Source organism: Parus major, chromosome 27, assembly GCF_001522545.3.
Source record: "Parus major isolate Abel chromosome 27, Parus_major1.1, whole genome shotgun sequence".
Lineage (NCBI taxonomy): Eukaryota > Metazoa > Chordata > Aves > Passeriformes > Paridae > Parus > Parus major.
Genome location: NC_031796.1, coordinates 2,434,683 through 2,457,788, shown reverse-complemented (window position 1 = coordinate 2,457,788; position 23,106 = coordinate 2,434,683). Strand labels below are relative to the sequence as shown.

General features: G+C 47.5%; 1 protein-coding gene and 2 pseudogenes across 1 annotated transcript; 1 reads left to right on the top strand and 2 right to left on the bottom strand.

Annotated features, from left to right (window-relative positions):
* Nucleotides 1-6,759: 6,759 nt before the first annotated feature.
* On the bottom strand, nucleotides 6,760-7,080 carry LOC107215102 (feather keratin Cos1-1/Cos1-3/Cos2-1-like). The gene has a single exon (XM_015651057.1). The coding sequence runs from the start codon at nucleotides 7,078-7,080 to the stop codon at nucleotides 6,760-6,762; it is 321 nt and encodes a 106-aa protein (XP_015506543.1).
* A 1,970-nt stretch (nucleotides 7,081-9,050) lies between these two features.
* LOC107215100 lies at nucleotides 9,051-9,931 on the top strand (annotated as a pseudogene).
* A 10,185-nt stretch (nucleotides 9,932-20,116) lies between these two features.
* Nucleotides 20,117-21,043, bottom strand: LOC107215228 (annotated as a pseudogene).
* Nucleotides 21,044-23,106: the final 2,063 nt, after the last annotated feature.

Sequence of the window (23,106 nt, the reverse complement as noted above, 5' to 3'; positions counted from 1 at the left end):
GTCTCAGCAAGGCTGATTCCCACAGTCCTGTACAAACGCACCCAGAGCATGTGCCTGTTGTGCAGTTTTACAAAGTGCAATGAGCCATCACAGCTAAGGAAGAAAAACAGGAGTGTTATCCCCTTCTAGTAATACTAATCTGTAGTCCAGCTCTTTCAGCTAAAATTATTCCAGGCTTGGTAGCTTGAGATGGGGTGATGGCCCACACAGATTGAAGAGGTTTGTTTTCTGCTTTTTCAGACCAAACTTCAATTTGATGGGAGGTTTGTGGCACCAAGAACAGTTCCAACACTCTCCTGTCCTGTGTAGCTGAAAATATCGCTGTATTCCATATTTATCTGTGTCCAAAGCTATTACTGTCTCCTGAGACTCTGCAGTGCAGGTGAAAACAGCAGTATGAAGCAGGTGAGGGCTGGGCTGTTTAAGGTCCAAGCACACAGGCAGATTCTCTCTTGCCTTGTAGACCTTGCTCAAGTCAGAGGCTCCTCTTTGTACTGTGCTTTGTAATGTTTCTCTTCTCTCCAGCCTCTGGAGTGGGCTGTTTCAGGCAGGTTTCTGGACTTGCAGCAGTAGCAACCTTTGATTTTGCAATCAAAAACTGTTTCAGGGTAACTTTTGCAACACCTTTTGGGGCCAGAGCTGGCTGGGGACAGGGGATGCCATTTTTGGTGCTTGGGGAGACCATTTCTCCCCCTTACCCCCAAGAAACATCCCAACAACTCAGAAACAGCAGCACCAACACTGTCAGAGGCTCGGAGGCTGACACCAGCAGGGCCAGAGGTCCCTGGGAAATGTCAGTGATTCCCATCTGCCACTACAACTGCTTCATAAACTCCTACCTTCCCAGATATTTTTTGTTCAGGGGGAAGGTTGAGCAAGTGGGGTTTGTCCACCATATTCTTTGTATCTGCTGAACTGTACTGTCTTGGGGATGGCTGTTTATGCCATTTTCCCTTTGTCTCCCCACAGTATGGTCATCTGTGGAAGGCACCATCTTGGGAAAAGGGTTACTCCTGTATTTTTTCTTTATTCCTGAGGAATCTGAGAGATTTCAGCAACTTTGCAACCAGTGACTATTATGGTTATTTTTTTGCCTGTTGCTATTTTGTTTTTAAAAAACTTCTATTTTTTCACTTTCATCTACTTGTATTCATTTCTCCTTATTGGTCAAAAGGGGTTGGTTTAAACTATAGGGGGATGTAACCCATTTTACTCTTAAACTGTCTTAAAACAAGACACACCCCTAGATGAGGCCTAGGTATTTGTCAAAGATACCTGAAATTCACGAACTCAAGAATCTGATATTGACAGAGGATGGAGAGTATTTGGTGAGTTTAGCAAAGAGCAATCTTGACACCTTGTCCACAGCAGTGAATATAAAACACCACCCCTTTATGGAGTTAGAGGGTCAATGTAAGTTACCTGCCAGGTAGTCAGAGCCCCATGACCCTGCTGAATTCTCCCCCAGGGCCTGTGTAATGCCCTTAAATGTACAGCTGGACACACCCAATCAAAGCATTCCTGCAGGCATCAAGAGGTTCTGAGTGGTGCTTGAGACCCAGTGCCAAACAACTTTCCTCCCAGCCAGTTTCTGCAGGGAGGCACCAGCACTGCCAGGTATAGAATGGAAGTTCTCCAGCACCCTGAAAGCCCCAGGAAGGTCTGCAGTTGTTTCATCTTGATTGGTACACAGGAACTGATGGACTCTTTGGTATTTCTCTAGGCTATCCATGCCATACTATCCCCCAAAAATGCATAATAGTACCAGGGCCCTGCATTTTCTGCATCCCTGGTAGAGTAAGAGAGCTGTCAGGGGTTCAGCAGTTGCCTCAGTTTCTTGTCACGACTCTGCTGTAATCAATAGATCATCAATAGAATGGTAAACACTAACAGCACCCAACCACAGCCCTGTGTCTGTTACCACCATTTGCTGGCAAATGGAGAGACAGTATTTGTGTCCCTGAGGCAATACCTGAAGAGTGGATTGCTTTTGTTGCCAGGTAGAGGCAAACCGGCCCTGACTCTCTGAAGCAATGGCTATGGAAAAGAAAGCATTGGCAAGATCCATTACCACTTTCCAGGGATGTAAAGCTTTGCTGTTTTTTCCCATGAGGGTAACCATGTCAGGTACAGTAACTGTGAGGGGGGAGGTGACTTTATTCAAGTCCCTGCAATCAACAGTGACTCTACAAGTACCATCCAATTTTCAAATGGCCCAAATAAAGTCATTAAAAGTAGTCATGGTGTCTCCAGTGAGTCCCACTCCTTGGAGTGCAGGAGTTGGCTCAGTGATGTCCTCTACCCCCTGGAACAGAATACTGCTTTACATTCACCACCTTGGCAGGCACTGGAAGTCCAACAGGATTCAGTGGTGTGCATTCCCCATTAACTCCTTTCCAGGCTGCAGTGTGATCTGAGAAAATGCTTGTTAGGCCTCGTCCTTGAAAACACCACCTGGGCTCAGATCTTTCTGAGCTTATTAATAAAACACTGTCCACTCCCAGGAACTCCTAACGAGCTTCTGTTTTTCTCATGACCAGCCTTGGAAAATATTTCTCTGGCCTGAATGGCATACCATTCCTGTTCTCACACTTTCAAAGAAAGTTCTGACCCAAACTGTGGCCAGGATGAAACACTGTTATGACTAAAGCCCACTCTATTGTGCCCCTGTAAACAGAGCTCCAAAATGGGGCTGGTTGAGCTCTCCTGGCTTGCAGGGGGCTGTGACCAGCAATCTCCCTCTGAGGGGGCCTCTCAGAGCCAGCAAACCCTCAGGTTTGCTATACCTGGAGGATCACCAAACCACAACGTGCCCTGGGCTGATACCCTCACTCCTCGAGGCCTGATCCTTCGCCTGTCAGGAGATGCAAACTTCTGAAGTGAGTATTTTCACTGACCTCTGAGGGAATTTTTCACAGGTACATTTTCTTGCACTCTGTGTCTGTGTGTATATGCTCTGTGCATATGCTATAGCAAATCTGGAAGTTAGGTCAAGTTACAGTTATAATATAGGCTAAGTGCTATTAAGTGTTATTTCTCTGTTGGATTGTTAAGGTTAAGATATAAATTAAGGTTTAAGTTAAGTTAAAAGTACTGTTAAGTTTAAGTGTTGTTAAGCTTTAGGCTGCATTCCTTTTCATCCTGGTTTACACTTTTACACACATCCCTAGGTAACTTCAATTAATTTCTGTTTTTATTGCCTAGGTTTTGTTTGGTTTTGTTGTTGCTTGCTTCCCCCTTGTGCCTTAGTTGCCCTTTGTAAGTAGAGTGAATCTTGACAAAAAATCTGTTTTGCTTTGTGCTTTAATATTAAATCTGACTTTTGCTTATACCCTTGCTGATGATCTTTTGAGCAACCTCAAGCACACCCATTCAGGACACTGGGAGCCCACACAAAGCAGACATAGATTGAGTGGGAAATCCCATTTGTGGAGTCCTGAAACAAAGGTGATCATTCAGTGTTTCAACAGCCCACCCTGCCAGCACAGCTATGCTAAAGATATATTATTTAATTGGGGCAATTAACACTTTCATGACAACTGGGGTGGTGTCTCCTTGCGTTAGAGTACCTTAGCTTGGAGGGTGGGGGTGGAACTGCTCCCCAAGGCACAGGTCTGGGAAGTCTCATCATTAGCAGCAATATCACCATGTAATGCAGTAATTCTTGCACCTGTATCCAGAACTGACACATGCAGAGTTCCCCCAGCTGCCACTTCATAGTTAGAGGAACACGGGGGCCTCATGGCTAATGACCTGCTCCCAGTGAGAGGCTGCAATGGGGACCCACCAACCTGCTGCTCCTGCTGCTTTGGACTCTGCCAGGAGTTGTGCTGCTTTGCAGTGGTAGGAGGGGTGCTGGGGGGGATGATTTCTTTCTGCAGATGTCAACTCTTGCCAATGGCAAAACATTTCTGATGTTGTAACTCCATCTACTTCTGACTGTGGAACAGTGGCTTGCATGCAATTGTTCCACATTTGTTTCCTTGTCTCCCATGAGGTGATGCTTCTCAGCTTTGCTGGCCTATCCTCCCTCACTACCTGCACAGCCAGCTCTGGGATCACAGCTCCAATATCCCTCAAGGCATTTGTTAAGACACTTATGTTACCAGTAGCATGTGACTCCTTTAAATTCATCAGGTGCCCCCTCCACAAACTGCATTTTGATACTTCTTGTTAGTGCCTTTTAATCAGGATCAGACCCTGTGATCAGGACATGAGCTGCTCCCATCTGCTGCAGCAAACTAATGCCTTCTTCCATAGTGCACCAGATCCCAAAGGACCACACTGACTCAGCAGGATGTGTGTTTTCTGTCCAAACCACTCCACATAGTGTAGGTGCAAGCAGTATCCTGTCCCTCAGGCCCCCTGATAGTCCATAGCTGAGCATACCCCTGTTGGACCTTATTAGCAGTGGCTATAGGAGATAAGAGATCTTTTCATCCACTAATAAAGGAATAAATGTAGCGCCACCATCCCAAGCTCAGAAAATCTGTGGCAGTGTGCTCTTGCTCTTCTGCAGGCAAGCTTCTAAAAATTCCTATAACTCCTCTGGGGTGTAGGGCCATGTCACCTTTACCCCTCTGCCTGCAGACCCTGCTGCCCCTCCCTTTGCATGAGGGGGGGTGCTTCTACCATGTCTTTATCTGCTGAGTTTGCCTCAGACTTAGTCTTGGAGTTCGTCCAGGTATTTTCATCCCAGGCCTCAGGATCCCATGAGGATTCCTTAAAAAACACATAAACTTGGGAAATTAAGATCTTACTTTTCCTATATTTTTGCCTATGTTTGTTAGCAATGTGCCCCTGCAGCTGTTCCATAGTGCTTTGCTGCTCACAGCATTGCTCCTTTGGAGCAGGAGATGCTTCTCACATAAATTCCTTTGCATGGTTTAAAACACGGTTTTCCTCTTTCAGCTCTCTCACCTGGTTCTGTGTGGCTGTAACCTCATGGTGAAAAGCTCTGAGACCAGTGACTAATGACCATCCCAACCTCCCTGCTAATTTCTGAGCAGACTTAGATGCTGCTTTCTATATGAAGCAAAGCAATGCTTTGCACCAGGCAGGTGCAAAGGAGAGTAAAACCCCAGCCTTTTAAAGCAGTTAGCCCAGGTTATCAGGTTTATAAACATTGAACATTAAACATTCTGTTTAAGTATAACAAATATAATTCAACCAACCACTATAAACCACTCTGTGAGCATAAAATGGTTATATAACTTGGTTTTCGACCTCCAATTCAGCTGAGTCACTTTCCCACAGCCCTTTTCTGCTTAGCTGAATAGCAGGCCTGAGCCATGATTGTACAAGGGGAAGAAGGCCCTTATTTCATAAGGTTTTACCTATATGCAACAGTTTTCCACGGTTATTCTCACCCAACCAATTTGACTGTGGAGTGACCACAGCTGCTTCATCAACTTCAAGCCATGGCAGAGCCATTGTTGCTGGGAAAGCAGACACAGAGGTCCAGTGCTCAGTGCTGGCCCATCCCAAAACGTGGGGAGTCACTGTCACAGCCTCCCCACTCCCTGACCTTTTCTGCAGCCATGGCATGGTTGCTCTTGGCAGTTGCCAACTACACCAAACGTGCAAACTGAAATACATGCAAGCAACCAAAACAGCCAAAATCTACACCTAAAGCATAAAGGGCAGATGTAATTCCATCACCATGCTGGCAAAATGGGGAGACAGACACTGCTGAGCTTATTCCATTTTATAAGGGACAAAAGGCATTGTGCAAGAGTGTCCTGCTTAACTCAGAACCTGATGCAGGTCCATTCTTTCACAAGGTTGTGTTTTTATAATCTCTGAGCTTCTGAACTCACATCCCCTGAGAAAAGAAAGCCCAAGCCTATGGGAAAAATGCTTTGAAGTTTTTAACAACATCCTGTTATCTTTTCTGAGAGAATTCTGTTTCAGCAGGCAGAAAACAATCCAGAGTAAACACAAATGAGTGAAATTTCCACACTGAGTATTTTTAGCATCTCTCAGGTGCAAGTTTGGCTTTGAGTGAAAAGAACTCTAAAACCAACTTATTTTCTTTCTCCTTGCCATTTTTCCATTTTAACTCTTTCCTCCCAACTACCATGCAGCTGGGGGGAATGGACACCTCACGAGAAGACTGGTTGGGCTCCCAATCATCTGCAGGGTGATCTCAAAGGCTGAGAGGGGGAATTTGCATTTGGGGTGCAGTCAGGCAGAGCCTCATGGCTCCTGGCTCTGTGAGAGACAGGACTATTTTCCTCAGCTACCAGGAGCACGGTGTAGGCAGGAGCCTGTGTCCCACACTTCCATCACTCCAGGAAGACCCAGGGCTCTGATCTGTGCCTGCCACATCCCCACAGAGCAACATCTTTCTGTCTGGCAGCTGAGGACAGCGTGGGGAGAGAGAAAGACCACACAGAGGCACGGGCTGGGATGCAGCAAAACTTTAATGAGTTGGAAGACGGAAAGACGGTCCTCTGAGTGGGCACCATAGTACAGGGAGCAGCAGGGGGATGTAGGGGACTCTGTCCCTTGGCCAGGGTGCAGTTCACACCTTGGATGGGACTCAGCAGTGATCACAGAGCAGGGGAGGACATGAAGGCAAAGACAAGAATGAACAGGTGGAAACAGGCAAGTTAGACAAGGACCATGGTTTCAGAGAGCCCAGGCACAGCTCTTCCCAACTGCCATGGATACTCAGTGCCTCTAAATGACCATGCTCAGTCCATTTCCATCTTCAGGGTTCCAGGGGGTCCTGCTGTGGGGCTGTCACCAGCAGCTTTAGCAGATCCTGTTGCAGTGGCGGTTGGTGATGCAGGAGAGGTCAAATCCCCTGGAGCTGATGGGCACTCCATCACAGCTGAGGATGCTGCCAACAGCAGCTGAGGTGGAGGATCCCACCACGGTGTTCTGTGGGAAGGAGCTGAGGATGGGGCCGGGCAGGGTCACCACCACGGGCGAGGGTTCGATGACGATGGTGGAATCCTGGCACTGCCTGACACAGCACTCATTGCAGCTGCTGCCCAGCGGGGTGGGGCCACAGGGCTGGGAGCAAGGGTCGCAGGGCCGGTAGCAAGGGGTGCAGGGCTGGCAGCTGGACATGGCTCTGGGTCACAGGTGCACCTGGGAGAGAAGAAAGAGACACAATGGGGATGGTTGAGGAGCCACCTCTCCACCCACCACAAGGGAGTCAAGACACAGGCTGGCCTGGGAGATGCAGCCAGTGCAGACAGGACCACACGACCCTTTGCCTGATCCCCACCACTGGGCAAGGACAGACAGACCCACAAAAGAACTTTCTTAGTCAAGAGAACAGAGTTCCCCCAGCCCAGACACAGCCCTCTCTGCACCAAACCTTCTCTCCACCTCCCCTCCCCAAACAGGCAGCCTCAAGCCCAGTATAGGACACAGCTTCCAACTCACTTGCTTCCAAAGGAGAAGAGGAACAGTGAAGTGGATGAGAGAGTGAAAAGCTGGGATGCCTTTTATACCTGTCCTGCACTGCCCCAGGTCCAGAGGAAGTCTCTCTGGAAACAATAATTTTCTGAGAAGCTCATTTCAAGTGCAAAACACTCCAATTAATGATATGGGCTTGTTTTGTTTTCCTGTATGGCTGCATTTCCATTGCCTTCTTTGGCCACACACGTTTCTCCCTGAAGGCTCCTTTTTAGAGACAGGCAGGGACATCCATGGACTTCTGGGACAGAAGCTCATTGGTGCCAGCAGAAGATGAGTCTCGAGTGCCACAGGCATTGCCTGCAGTCTGTGGACCTTGGCTTGGGGCATTCCTGGGGGCTTGTTTGCAGCCCCATGGGTAGGAAGGGCCCTGCTGCTCCAAGCCCTGGAATGCTTGCTCAGATGCCAAAGGATTACCAAATGTGTTGATGTGCTACATCCTCTTCCTCCCCCCCTCCAAAATCTCTGATTGACACTGGCCATTGCTTTTGCAGGTTGGCCGTCAGCACTGCTGCTCTTGTCTATCTTCCTCTTGATGCTGCTCTTAGGAGTCCTTGGTGCACTCGCTGGGCCTCCTCCACTCCATGGACTCTCTCTGATAGTGCCCTACCAACACAAACAACCTCATCATGTCCTCTCCCAGGATGCTCCAGCCTTGCCCTCCCAAGAGGTTTCTCTGAGACTCCTTTGCCACAGGGCTCAGGGGGAGGCAGTGATGATCCTCCAGAATCTCAGAATAGAATAGTGGAAAAGGGAAAGGTGCCACTGGAGATGGTCAGGTTTAACCCTCCAGCTCCGACACAACAGAAGTATATTGATCAGGATATTGTCCTATGTCGTTTTCAATGTCCTTAATGGCATTCACCCCAACTTCACAAGCTGCTTGGGCAACTCTCCCAGGCTTGGGCCCATTCTCACAGGAGCTTTTCCTCATGCCTCTTCAGAATTGCCTTTCACATTGCCCCAGTACCTAAACAAGGGCAGGCAAACAGCCCTGCCTCCTCCTGAGCCCTGTGGGTTCCTGTGGCAAAGGAGTCTCAGAGAAACCTCTTGGGAGGGCAAGGCTGGAGCATCCTGGGAGAGGACATGATGAGGTTGTTTGTGTTGGTAGGGCACTATCAGAGAGAGTCCATGGAGTGGAGGAGTCCCAGCGAGTGCACCAAGGACTCCTAAGAGCAGCATCAAGAGGAAGATAGACAAGAGCAGCAGTGCTGACGGCCAACCTGCAAAAGCAATGGCCAGTGTCAATCAGAGATTTTGGAGGGGGGGAGGAAGAGGATGTAGCACATCAACACATTTGGTAATCCTTTGGCATCTGAGCAAGCATTCCAGGGCTTGGAGCAGCAGGGCCCTTCCTGCCCATGGGGCTGCAAACAAGCCCCCAGGAGTGCCCCAAGCCAAGGTCCACAGACTGCAGGCAATGCCTGTGGCACTCGAGACTCATCTTCTGCTGGCACCAATGAGCTTCTGTCCCAGAAGTCCATGGATGTCCCTGCCTGTGTCTAAAAAGGAGCCTTCAGGGAGAAACGTGTGTGGCCAAAGAAGGCAGTGGAAATGCAGCCATACAGGAAAACAAAACAAGCCCATATCATTAATTGGAGTGTTTTGCACTTGAAATGAGCTTCTCAGAAAATTATTGTTTCCAGAGAGACTTCCTCTGGACCTGGGGCAGTGCAGGACAGGTATAAAAGGCATCCCAGCTTTTCACTCTCTCATCCACTTCACTGTTCCTCTTCTCCTTTGGAAGCAAGTGAGTTGGAAGCTGTGTCCTATACTGGGCTTGAGGCTGCCTGTTTGGGGAGGGGAGGTGGAGAGAAGGTTTGGTGCGGAGAGGGCTGTGTCTGGGCTGGGGGAACTCTGTTCTCTTGACTAAGAAAGTTCTTTTGTGGGTCTGTCTGTCCTTGCCCAGTGGTGGGGATCAGGCAAAGGGTCGTGTGGTCCTGTCTGCACTGGCTGCATCTCCCAGGCCAGCCTGTGTCTTGGCTCCCTTGTGGTGGGTGGAGAGGTGGCTCCTCAACCATCCCCATTGTGTCTCTTTCTTCTCTCCCAGGTGCACCTGTGACCCAGAGCCATGTCCAGCTGCCAGCCCTGCACCCCTTGCTACCGGCCCTGTGACCCTTGCTCCCAGCCCTGCACCCCCTGCTACAAGCCCTGTACCCCCTGCTACAAGCCCTGCACCCCCTGTTACCAGCCTTGTACCCCCTGTTACCGGCCCTGTGACCCTTGCTCCCAGCCCTGTGGTCCCACCCCGCTGGGCAGCAGCTGCAATGAGTGCTGTGTCAGGCAGTGCCAGAGCTCCACCATCGTCATCGAACCCTCGCCCGTGGTGGTGACCCTGCCCGGCCCCATCCTCAGCTCCTTCCCACAGAACACCGTGGTGGGATCCTCCACCTCAGCTGCTGTTGGCAGCATCCTCAGCTGTGATGGAGTGCCCATCAGCTCCAGGGGCTTTGACATCTCCTGCATCACCAACCGCCACTGCAACAGGATCTGCTAAAGCTGCTGGTGACAGCCCCACAGCAGGACCCCCTGGAACCCTGAAGATGGAAATGGACTGAGCATGGAGATCCTGACCATTGCTTTCAGAAGCTCTCAGCATCCATGACTCCACCTGCACTGGAGGAGGGGTGACTGGGCTCTCTGAAACCATGGTCCTTGTCTAACTTGCCTGTTTCTCCCACTATTCTTCCTCTCTCTCTTCTCTCTGTTTTTGTCTTCCCCTGGGCTGTAATCACTGCTGAGTCCCATCCGAGGTGTGAACTTCACCCTGGCCAAGGGACAGAGTCCCCTACATCCCCCTGCTGCTCCCTGTACTATGGTGCCCACTCAGAGGACCGTCTTTCCGTCTTCCAACTCATTAAAGTTTTGCTGCATCCCAGCCTGTGCCTCTGTGTGGTCTTTCTCTCTCCCCACGCTGTCCCCAGCTGCCAGACAGAAAGGTGTTGCTCTGTGGGGATGTGGCAGGCACAGATCAGAGCCCTGGGTCTTCCTGGAGTGATGGAAAGGTGACAGTGTAGCAGGATGCTCTGACCTGTAATGTGGTCAAGCTACTTGGAGAATGCCCTATTTGCCAAGCTAGCAGTAGTGGACTGAGGTGGAGGGGCTGTATCTGGCTCACCAAACCCAAATCTACATTCTTACATTGCTGCAACCACGGATACAATGCTCCAATCACTCCATACTATACAAGTCCAGTACTATTTTATACAATAGGTTCTTCCAATATTTTCCTACTTGGATGTGTGTATGAACTTTCCTGCCTTGGAGTGGAAATGTCCCTTCAAGAATGGTCCTTTATGTCAAGTAAAAGAGATCTGCCCATGAGCATTGGTATGATGAGTTGCATCACTATCTATTTTAATATTTGTTTATTTTTGCTAGCTTTAATATAATTGTTTAAATATAATTGCTTTGATATAGTACATTATCCTATCATATTCTATACAGTACTAATACTTTTAGGTTTTATATTGTGTAGTAAGTAATTCTGGTTAAGATATTTTGTCTAATAATTTTTCACAATAATTCATTTTACATATATATATATACATATATATATATATGTGTATGTTTGTGTAACAAAATTTTTCTATAATTAATCCTGTGGGACAAAGTTACTTAAACCACTGACAGACTAAGGCTAAGATTGGATGCAGCCTAACCCAGACTCCTCTCTAATGAGGAATTTAGAAAGCCAAATGTCCTCTCTGCACCTCTCAACTCAACAGGATTTCTAGAATATACTCTGTCTGAGGCTCCCTCTCCACCAGTAGAGATGTGTAGTTGGCAGGATGTCAAATTTTGAGAGACAAAACAGAATATTTACAGAGGCACGGTATAGTCAACAAAACCAAGGACGTGGTAATAGAAAAGGAAAACCACTCTGCCATTTTGGTGAGAGAAGTATGTTGCCAAGCAATGAAATAAGACATTTAGTGACCAAAGAGATAATCCAGACCTTATGGGTGTCATGATCTGCATATAAATATGTGGAAGAAGAAGGATGAGGGGGATGTTTGGAGTTAAGGTGTTTGTCTTCCCAAGTCAGCATTCCACATGTTGGAGCCCTCCTTCCCTGGGGTTGAAAAAACACCCACCTGCCTTGGGAAATGGTGAATGAATTCCTTGGTCTGCTTTTCTTGTATGCTGGATTTTTTATATACCTGTTAAACTGTTTTTATCTCAACTCATGGATTTCCTCATCTTTACTGTTCTGGATTTCTCTCCCGTCCTGCTGGGGCAGTGTGAGTGAGCAGCTCTGTCATGCTCAGTTGCTGGCTGAGGTTAAACCACAACACCTGTCCACTGAGTAATGGCTTCATCCTCCAGGAGTAGCAGGAGGAAAAGGGACTGCAGACTCACCCAGTTCTTAAGGAATAAAAAGAGAGTGAAGTGGATGAGAGACCAAGGACCTGCAATGGCTTTTATACTGGTCCTGCACTGCCCCAGGCTCAGAGGTTGCCCAAGCAGACTGAGAAATTTCTGACAAGCTCTTCTGAAATGTAAAACATCCCAGATGATACAGGCTGTGTTTCAGGTTCTTGGTGCCTTTCACTTCTTTGTTTACACTATGACATTTCCCTCAAGGATGTTTGTTTTGCGGTTGGAATGAGATTTCCTGAAATTTCTGGGACAAGAGCATGTAATTGTGGGCAGAACACTCACACCAGTTGCTGGAGAAATCTTCTACAGACCAGGACCAGTGGCCTAGGGCAGTCCTGGGATGGTGTTTTCAACCCCACTGACAAAAGGCCAAGTTCCTCTCAGTCCTGCAGTCCTTGTCTGGACACCAAATGGATCCCATTTGTGGGGACACACCACGTCCTTTTCCCTCTCTCTCTCCCTCCCAGCACCTTCTGATTGCTACTTGTCTTTCTCCTCCAGGCAGCTGAACTGCACTGCTGACTTTTAATATTTCTCCTTTGTTCACCAACCTTGGAAGAGATTTCCCAGGCTGCTTGGCTTCCTCCACTCTTCAGGTCGTGACTGGGGATTCTCTTTGGGCCTTGAGGTGCCTTGGCATGCCCCAGCCCAGCCAGGGTTGTGCTCACTGAACACTATGAAATGAAAGGGCGTTTTTGCTTAAGGGATGCACTTAGGCAGATCATAAATTCCTTTGAATGCATGGCATGGAGAAATTTGCATGCAATGCTGTGCAGATGAGCACAAATGAGTCTGTACATTTTTGGCACTCATCACAACAGGATGTGATGGCCATCCCCTCAGCTCGTGTTCCTCACCACAGCCTGGCCCTGCAGGCTGGGTTGCCTCTTGCATCCTCCATGTTAAAAAGCTTAAAAGAGCATTAGCTCTGTGATGGGAGAAATGCCAAGAGATCCTGCCCAGCTTGTGCATGGATCCCTGAGTGGATCTGCTTCCAGTGCTGCGTGGTGGGTTCCTGTCTCATGGAGTCAAGAGCTTCAAGGGCAAGGAAGGCAGGGCAGATGGGGACCATGGCAAACCAGGTCAGGGGGAGGTTGTCAAGGGGAGGAAGGCTGGAAGCTGGTGAGTTTTGGCAATACAAAAAAGGCTTCTGCTCCTCTGTGGACTTTAACTTCAGGTGCTGTCAACTGCAAACTGGTGAGGACAAAAAGACACAATAGGGAATTTTCCAGAGGAACCTGTGCTCAAATAATTTTTTCTTCTGTGACATCTCCAGGAGACTCCCTCTCTTAGGAAACTTAAACACCAGTCTCCTAACCTGATCTGATGTCTTGAGAGGTTTCTTGTTGCAGAAGAAGGCTGCTGAGCTTGCCCTGTCTTTGGAGAAATACCATTTGCTGCTCTTTGATGTGGGCTCCAGGGATAATGTCCAAAATGTTCCTAGAGTGACTACAGAGCTCTGGGATGAAATAAGGGTGGAAGGGTCCAAGCTGGAAAAGACTGAGTAGAAAAGAACTCATCTTGTGGGTGAACACCTGACTGCAGGCTTTGTGTTGCAGGTGGAGATTTGGTTTTGATTGCCAGGGAAATGTCTGTGATGAATGAGGGGTATTGAACAAGGATGGGAAATATTTGACAAAGTCATACAAATAATCTTTAAATTTCATAAGAAATCAACAGCATCCTTTACCTACCTTTTTATTCATCCTTCTCTTGGGTGTTACATTGGTATTGAATCTGTGCTGCTCACTGCACTCCTGAGGAGATATTATAGAGAAGTGGCTCCCCTTGGCAGGACAGGCCCTCTAGAGTTCCCAGAAGAACAGTTTTTCTACAGTAGCATCAGACTCCTCTAGAGCTCCTGCTGCCTGGCGTGCCTGCAATGCTTTTAAAACATGTGTGATCCCCCTAAAGGCATCACATGGCCCTGCCCCTAATGAAGTGTGGAATGTTTCTCACCACTCATTAAGAACTGGAAGGCAAATCCTTCCCTTGTGGTTAATTAGGGAGCTTTTCCAGTTTTGTTGGCTTGTTTGTTTTTACTGGCACAGGAGATGGTCAACAGGATTTATTCAGCTCTCAAGACAGTGGAATTTCTTTCTGTATTCTTTTGTCTGAGCCTTTGCCCTTTGTTTCTGGTAAAATCAAGACATTCTGATGATGCAAATTTAGTGGATCAAGATGTCTGTGTGGGAGATGCACTATTTAGCTCTGGTGAGAATCCTCTGAGCCTGGACATCTAGTGGAATTTTCACCCACCTTAAACTCCAGCTTGTATCTCCCCAGTTTGGCTATAAGGATTATTTGAGAGAGTGCAGAAGATTTTGATAAAGCCAATGTGAACAGGATGTTCACTGCTCTGGTTGAATGCTGGGAACCAATTGTGTGATCCACATGCATTTCCTTGTGTGTCTGACATGCTCCAGCAAATGATTAAATGTGAATCCACCACGTGCCATCAGAACCTGGGTCAGCAGCTGTGTCTGACTGCTGAACCTCACACCCCTGTCCAAAGTGCTCTAGGGAGAGAGGTGGCAGGGTGAGGGTTTTTGTGAGCTGGACTGGTTGCTCTAATCAGCTGCATCTCTCACACAAAGCACAAGTAAATCAGCCTCCTCCTAACCCCACTGAGCCTTTGGACTTGACACTGGAGTTGCAAAAAGTGGTTTTCTCATGTCCAAAATTTTGTCTCTAGACATTGTAGACAGTGTCTTTTTGGGTGGAAGTCTTCTCAATAAACCTGGATGCCTACCCTGATTTTTAAATTTTTTTTACCTAGGTATTTTAGTCTTTAAACTCTCTTGAACACCACTGGGAGAAAATTTGATTTTTGTAAAATGTGGCTTGCCTGACCAGTACAGTAACTTTTGGAGGAGATAAACTTAGGTCTAAAATTGCCTGTTTCTCCTCACTGATGATCTGTGACAAATAATTCAGGTGGAGACACCTGCTCTGGAGGTCAAGGAGATAAATTCTTTTCTATTTAGAATTATATATCCAAATAAATATCAGAAAAGTCTCAATTAGCTCAGACAAGATCTATCCTGGAGCACAGTTTCTGCTTATTTATAACATGAAAAGGAGATTTATGAGACTTTCAGATTGTTTTCAGATGTCCCTACTGGGATGGTGAAGCTATGTGTGGTATATCAAAGGCATTCACCTCAGTCCTTTCCTTCATCCATGCAAAGAGAGTGCCACTTCCCATGGGTGATTGATCACCTCCAACATCAGATCACCACCTGAAATACCTCTCCCCACTGTCCTGAGTAAGGACTGCAGATCAGTTGCCTGCTGGACAGCTCAGATGTTTATTGGGATTGTTATGATTTAAACCTTAGCTGTGATAGGTGCTCTGACATCTGAAATGAGCTTGGGAACACTTTGATAGGATCAAAGGCTGGGTGCTTTGCAATGCCCTTGCTGTGCTGGGGGAGCAATGGAGTGGAGAGGGAATACACATCCCTCTTCCCATCCATGAGTGAAACAAGTTCTTTTGTTTTGCAGGCTCCCCAAGTCCTTGTTTACCCTCACCTGAGCTGCTAAATTAACAGTTGTGTTAATTAACACTGTTGGCTTATTGTCAGTTTGTGGAATCCAGTGTCATCTTGGCATGAGAGGAGACAACTTTTGCATGAGAGAACCATGAAATAATCCCTGAGGTGGATGGTGCCTGAGTGACAGGGTATGTGAAAGGGTTTGGGCAAGTGCCCAGAGCAGTTTTCACCTCCCATATCCTGGGATTTTACACTTCAGCAGGCTGAAAATCCTGGTGAATTGGTGTCCCAGCTGACAGAAGGGTGCTTTGCCTACCCCAGTGAAAACCAGGAGCTTTTAGCCCTGTGTTGGGGCTTGACCTGTGCTGGTTGAGCCATGACTCATTTCAGTCTGAGGATTGTGGTTAAGGCAGGGACCAAACCACCTCTGGGGATGTCACGACTGAGCCAGGGATCCAAACTACATCTGAGAATGCACTGGTTGAGACAGAGTCTTAAATCATGTGAGGACACCATGACTGAGACAGGGACCCAAACAGCAACTCTAGGAAGCATCTCTTCCAACCTGAACCACTCTATGATCCCGTAATTCCATGATTTTAGCATTGTCTCCTGTAGAAACACATGCATTCCCATTCCTGGTGACATTTGTTGTAGACTCAAGGAACAGAAAAGCAGTGTCTGTAACTGTGGAAGACTGGTGATAGTCCCTTGGCACTGGGAAGAATCCCTGCTCACACTCCCATACAGCCAGAGCTGCTCCTGCTGGTCTCTCCAGGTCTCAGGTTTGAGCTGCAGCTCCTGCTCGCTCCACACTCCCAGCCTCTGGGGCTGCTGTCAGCCTTTCATGGACCACTAGGCTGACAATCCCAGCCCCAAGGGCAGCACCAGCTTGTGGGGTTGTGGGGTGAAGAGGCTGTGGTGTGCCCTCCTTGGCTGTGCAGAGCCAAGGGCAGAGATGAGTGATGAGACTGGGGGCTGATTTTGGGACTCCCACGTTGCCCAACAGTTCCACCAAGTCTGCTGTGACCTCTGGCTTCTCCACAGACTTCTTTGCCCTGGTGTGTCCTCCCAGACTGAAATGGAATGTTTGTGACAGGCATGTCTGATGCCTTAGGATTTTAGCTTTTCTATTTTTCATATATTTGTAATCCTGCAATTCTTTAGTGTATAACTCTAAACCCCATATAGATTGTTAGCTACTGTCTTCACATTTTGGTCAGACAAAACAATTCCTTTCTAGGCCTGGGAATCAAGGACACCTCCCTGTCTCAGGCTCTTGAAAAGTATAAACAAAAATGAGTTGAAGGAATGGGGGCAAACTGGGGGGAAATGACTTCATTACCTGATACTGTAATTGGAGGATTAACCCCTGATAGGTAAATGGACCAAACTTATAATTGCATGAAGAATTTGTGGCTGACATCTGTCTTGGCTGCAGCCTGTCTGAGAGGCTTTTGACTGCCCAAGGTGTATCTACTTTTAATAAATACCTGTTTTTATTCTCTTAATTTTGTCTAGCCTCTCTTTTAGGTAGCCATGCCAAGGCTTCATGTCTAACTGGAGGAGATGGGATCTTACTAAATGGTGAGGAGACCAGGGGGTTTTGGGGTGCTGGTGTATTTTTAAATTCCAGAATCAACAACTGGATCATCCCCACTCTATAACGTGGGGTGGCACACTGGGCTGGAGGAGTGGATGTGCTGGAGAGAGGAAAGTCTCTGTGAAGGCTAATCTAGTACCCATTAGATCCCTGAATGTATTCTCCAAAGCTATTACAAAATCTGACTGCAGCCAGGCCATGCATGAGCACAGCCCTGAATATTCCTCCTTAGACAACTATGAGCTGTGACAAGCTATGACATGCCATACTCAAACCTTACCTCTTCACAAAAAGAGATAACATTAGGAAAGAGACAGATTTTAATGCCCTGTTGAGCATAAGGGAGGTTGCTGAGGATTAGGAAGAAGCCCTAATGCACAGAAATCTCCCTGCCTGGGTAACATTAATGCACAACACCATGAACCGTGGGCAAGAGATGAGATTGAGGGATCTACCTTGTGAAACCAAAGATACAGGCTGCAATTTCAGGCAAATTAATAGCTCCTGGGAACTAGAACCCACTAAATGTCCAAACAGAACTCAGAGGTGGAGAGAGTTTATATAATCAAGCATTAGCCTTAGGCATTCCAAGAGCTGCAATTCAGAGGCAGCCTGCTGGGGTCATCCAGAGTTTAATTCATATCACAGCAATAGCAATCAGACAGAAAATACTCCAAACACACCATGACCAGCTACAAGACAGGATAATAACTTTCTCTCTCCAAATTCAAGATCAAAACTCAAAAAACAGCTGGATGGCAAATGGGCCAGTCAGTCAGTTGAGTGGAAGCTTATCAGTAGATAGATTATAAATGATCATATATTTTTATTTGTGTCAGTCCTCATCAACAATGACATTTGGAATAGATATGGGAGCACAAATTTCAATATTAACACAGCTGAGAAGCTGTGTGTCTGGCCTGGAGGGAAAAACTTAAAACCACTGAAGTAAACAGAGCAAGAGCTAAGTGCCAAACCACAGAGGTTAATTTATGGTTCCTGGGTGAGAAGCTGAACTTAAAGACCACAAAGAAAACATCTGTGGCTTTGATGTTTTGAAGACTCAAACCTGGCACCTGCCCAATGGCAGTGTGTGGTCCTTTGGTTCAAATATTGACACTAACCCTGATAAAAATAATCTAAAACTTGGAGGTTAAAATGTGTGTGCCCTCTGAAAGTCTGAACTCCTTGACTCAAGGATCACTAATGTACCACAACACACAACTTCTGCTGTGTGAAAAAGAGCTTCTGAAGTTGTAGATTATTTGGAAATATTACAGGTTATTTCCAGAACCTGCTTCTTATATAATTAACCATTTTGATTAGTTCAAAAGCTGGACAGGAGATTATGACTGACTGTCAGCATCTCAATGAAAGCACAGCCCTGCTAACAGCTGCAGTACCTAATTATTGCAATATAATCCAAATATATATCCATGGCAATGACAGTGGCAGCACATGCCCAGCATGGACTTTATCTTAAGGGTCTTTTCCAGCCTTAACAATTAATATTATTTAGTTGTGTATATGTTCCCTGTGGAGTGGCTCCCTCTACAGCACTGTTTGTGTGCAGGTCTGACCTCAGCTTGTCCAGTAGTGGCCCATTGGCATGGTGATGATGTTGGATATCTCCTCCTCAGCCTCTGCAGTGGAGACTAACACCATTAGCAGCATCCTGGGTCCAGACCCAGAGGCTTGGGAAAAGAGCAAAGTCCAGGTTCAAGGAGCTCTTGAGGACTGCCATGTGGACCATGCCTGGCTCCACCAACTCACCCTGAGCTGAAACTAACTGTGGTATGGGAATGGTATTGAAAAGATATGTCTGACTGGCTTGTCCTGTTCTAATCCTCCCCTCAGCCTCCTCTGAAGCACAGTTTAGAGATCTCTCCATGTGAGACATTTCTGTTGTAGTTTTATCTCCTAGCCAAAATAGCCAGAGGAAGAAAATTCTGTTCTCAGCCGTGCACCTGTACATCAGCCAAACCCTGTTCAACCCAGCCTCGGACATTTCCAGGGATGGGGCAGTCACAGCTTCTCTGAGCAACCTGTGCCAGCCTGTACTTTTGCCTTCTGCAGCTCAGGTGATGTAGCTGAAGCATCTGTCAGTGAAGATCAAAGCAAAAAAGGAGTCCTTGAGTATATCAGCTTTCTGTATGCTCTGGGTAGATAGGTCTCCTTTTTCCTTCTGGACAGGGCCCATATTTTTCCTGTCGCCCTTTTATCAGCAGAATACCCCTGAAAACTTTTCCTATTGTCCTTGATGTCCCAGGCCAGCTTTAATTCTGTCAGGGATTTAACTTTCCAAATCCAATCCCTGACTGCTCAGGCAATTCCTTTGTCACTACAACCCCCAGTGGGGACGGAGGGATAACTGCTCTTGCAAGGAGCCGTTCCAGAGCAAAGCTGGCATTTGGCAGTGGTGCAGACTTAAGAGGACTAAATAAAGCTGCCCCAAACTTGGAGGAGACGAAATACCAGAGGGCAGCCACAGATCTTTGGGCACTTTGGGAGCTTGCAGTCCCCATGGGGATGTTCAGCCCTGCCAGGTGCTGAAGGACCATATGGGGTACATCTACCTATGCCTGTGTGCACTGGCCATGGATCCTAGATAAGGTAATGGAGAAATGGGAAAGCAAGAGGTGAGATTATGGACTCTTCCCAGGTATTTTTGTCTCCTCACTCCTGTCACCCTTTGGTATCATCCTCTATTTAAGCTGTCTACCTCCAAAAAAACTCTTGAGAGATCTGTTCCCCAGGAGTCAAAGGGGCTGCTGACCTCATACTGCCCTCCTAACCATGGGCTCCTCACTCAAAGGCAGCCGTGGTTGGGCAGCTCCCCTTTCACAGAGCGTGTTCCAGGCAGCAGTGCTCCAGCCTGGTGTGGGAAGAGATGCAGCAAGGCTTCATGGAGTGGTGGTAATTGGTTTGGAGTAGTCAGGAGCACCTCCTTCACCTCCAAGGGACAGGGCACAAAAGACAACCCAGGTTAGTGAGTTCTTTGTTCTCCTTCCTGTGGGAATGAGGAAGGGTCCCTTTTGTACCCAACCTAATCTTCTTCAAAGACAACCTTTCTCCCTGAGCTCGCTAAAGAGTTGCCATAGAATAAAGGAGGACTCTGGGGCCAAGATTTTGATGCAAAACAAATTTAATGAGTCAAAAGAAGAAAAGGAAGTGGCTCAGATGGAGCACTAAAAACACCCATAAAGATGCCTGGCCTGCAGAGGGAGGGGGACCACCAGCTCCCGCTAGGCTGGCCTGGGGAGATATGGAAAGCAAAGGAAGGAGAGAGAGCAAGGTGAAAAATGGAAAACTAGATGCTCTTGCCCAAAGACGATACCAGCAGATTTAGCAGGGACGACATCTGCTGCCACCATAGCAGTTGGTGATGCAGGAGATGTCAAAGCCCCCGGAGCTGATGGGCACTCCACCACAGCTGAGGATGTTGCCAACGGCAGCGGAGGTGGAGGATCCCACGGCAGTGTTCTGTGGGAAGGAGCTGAGGACGGGGCCGGGCAGGGTCACCAGCACAGCAGGCGGCTCAATGACGACATGGGAGCTCTGGCACTGCCTGACACAGCACTCATTGCAGCTGCTGGCCAGCGGGCAGGGGCCGCAGGGCTGGCAGCAAGGGTCGCAGGGCTTGCAGCAGGACATGGCTCGGGGTCACAGGTGCACCTGGCACAGAGGACAGGCAGAAGCAGAAAGTGAGGACACATGAGGAGCAGCACTGCACCCAAACACCCTGCAGCCAAGGCACCTCCTGGCCCACATTGCAGTGCCCAGCTCAAAGCCCAGCAGCCACCTCAGCCAAGTGCCAGCCTCTCTCTGTCTGCACAAGACCTTCTCTCCCCTGCCCTCTCCCAGCAGAAGCAGCTCCCAGCCCTGTGCTCCCAAATCCCGTCTCAGCTCAGACCTACAGCCAGGAAAGAGCTGCTCTTGGAGCAGCAGGAGCAGGAGCAGGATCTTCGCACTCACCTGATTCCTGAGGAGAAGGAGGTGAGAGAAGTGGATGGGAGAGCAGAGACTGGGGCTGCCTTTTATAGCAGTCCTGCCCTGCCTCAGGCCCAGAGGCACCTTTGTGGAAGGCATAATTTTCTGACCAGCTCATGTCAAATGTGCACCATCCCAGCTAATGGCAGGGGCTGTGTCCTGGTTTCCTGCATTGCTGCCTTTTCATTTCCTGGTAATTTCGCTTGCTTTCCTATATGAAGGGCTACTTTTTTAAGTGCTGGGAGGATAAGTCCAAGGATTTCCGGGGCGGAATTACGTCAGCACAGGCAGAAGTCTCTGATCAAGTGCCAGCAGCATCCCTTGTGGGCAGGTGATGTTCTCGTGTGCCATTTCTGAGTGGTTTGTTTGTGTCAAAATTGTCATGAAGGAGCTCTGCTCTTGTTCTTGCTCACATGCCTAAGAAGTGCAATGTGAGGGGTCATGACAGAGGTTTTGGACACTGTTTCCTTCTTCCACTCTTCTCCTTCTTACTCCCTGCTGTCTCTGTCTCTTCAGGCCAGTCTAGAGGGGATGTGTTGCCCTCTCTCCCTCATCTTGAGAGGCAGATGGGCACCCTGCAGGAGCTCCACTGCATGTTAGTGGCTGGCCCTGGTTCTCTCCCTGAGCCACCTCCTTTTCTTCTGTAGACTCATTAATGTTGTGCATCCCTACCTGATCCTTTGTTCTGTACCAACATTTTCAGTCTGTTCAGTGAAAAAGGTATTGAAGCTGTGGGTGGGAGTCCCTGAGTGGATTTTACTTTGTGTCCTTTCCCTTGCAGCTGATGAAGACATCCCTGGCTACTCTGTAGCCAATGGCTATCAGAGAGATCCTGGATGCAAAGAGTGGCTGCGGTGAACATGAAAAATAATCTTCACTGTGGGGCTAACACCTCAAGACCTCATTCCTTCCTTCTCCTCCTCTCCATTACCTGGTCCATGAGCATGGTCTAGACATGACACCCTTATGACATCTGTACCTTCTTCAGTACCTGGCAGGGCCCAGCTGCTGTCCAGACATGCAGGGCTGAGGTGATTCACAAGCTGGGATCAGTGTCTGCCACAATCAGGCTGTGCAGAGAAAAGCAATGTGTAACATTTGTCAACTGCTCCTCTGAGTGTTAACATCTAAGACAGCTACAACCTCCCTTAAAATGCAATAGCACAGAACAAAATTCTTATGTCTGGGAGCACACAAAGTTGCCTATAGGATGGGTTTTGCTGTGTGGCTGACAGGCCTACTCATGTCCTGGCCAATATTTCTTGAGGGCCCATTGCCACTGGTAGATTAACTCTTCTACTATTTCACCAAGAAATTATTTCACCAATGTGAAGCACAAAAGAGAAAACTGCTCAGCTTGTCAGTTGACAGAGGGTTGTGATTCCCAAGTGACCCTGTGCAGTGAGAGTGAACTGGAACTTTTGAACATCTGGAGTTGGGGTAGCTGTGAACTATCCCACCATAAAGAGAACCATGTGTGCTTTAGTTAAAGATATAAATTATACTTCACAAGTATTAACAGCCCACAGTACATAAATGACACAAGTCAGAGAAGCTGCCTTTGAAAATCGAGCAGCAATTGACTACTTGGTGTTGAGACATAATCAGGGATGTGAAGAATTTAAAGGAATGTGTTGATTCAATCTTTCCAATAACTCTGGACTAATAGAAAAGAAAGAAAAAACTAAAGAATCCAGCCAGAAGTACTAGAGAGACAGGAATAGCTTTCTCTTGGCTGGTTTCATGGCCCCATACTCCTAAACTTAGGATGGTTAAAACAATCTCTTTCACTTACCAGGATTTCATATGATACTCATGACCTTAATCACTTGTTGCTTAATTCAGTGCTTACTGCTGTGCAGATTTGGGCAATAAAACAACTGGCTATGACATTTTAAAGAAATGATATTAAAGTTGCAAAGGGGGAATTTGTTACTGAAAAAGTTCTATTTCTTCAAGGAGTCTGCAGCAATGGGGGAAGATGCTGGAAAATTCTTTTGACTTTAGCACATAGTGTCTGTTTCTATATTCATGGTTAATGCTTAGTTTTGTAGCAGGCAGTGATTATTATAAATTCCAGAGATTAATGTGACCTTGTGTTAACTCCCTACGTCTGTGATTGATAAGTCTTGTGTCAGCTAACGCTTCTTTATTTACCTGTACCAGTGATTAATATGTAGTAGCCAATATCTTAGTTTT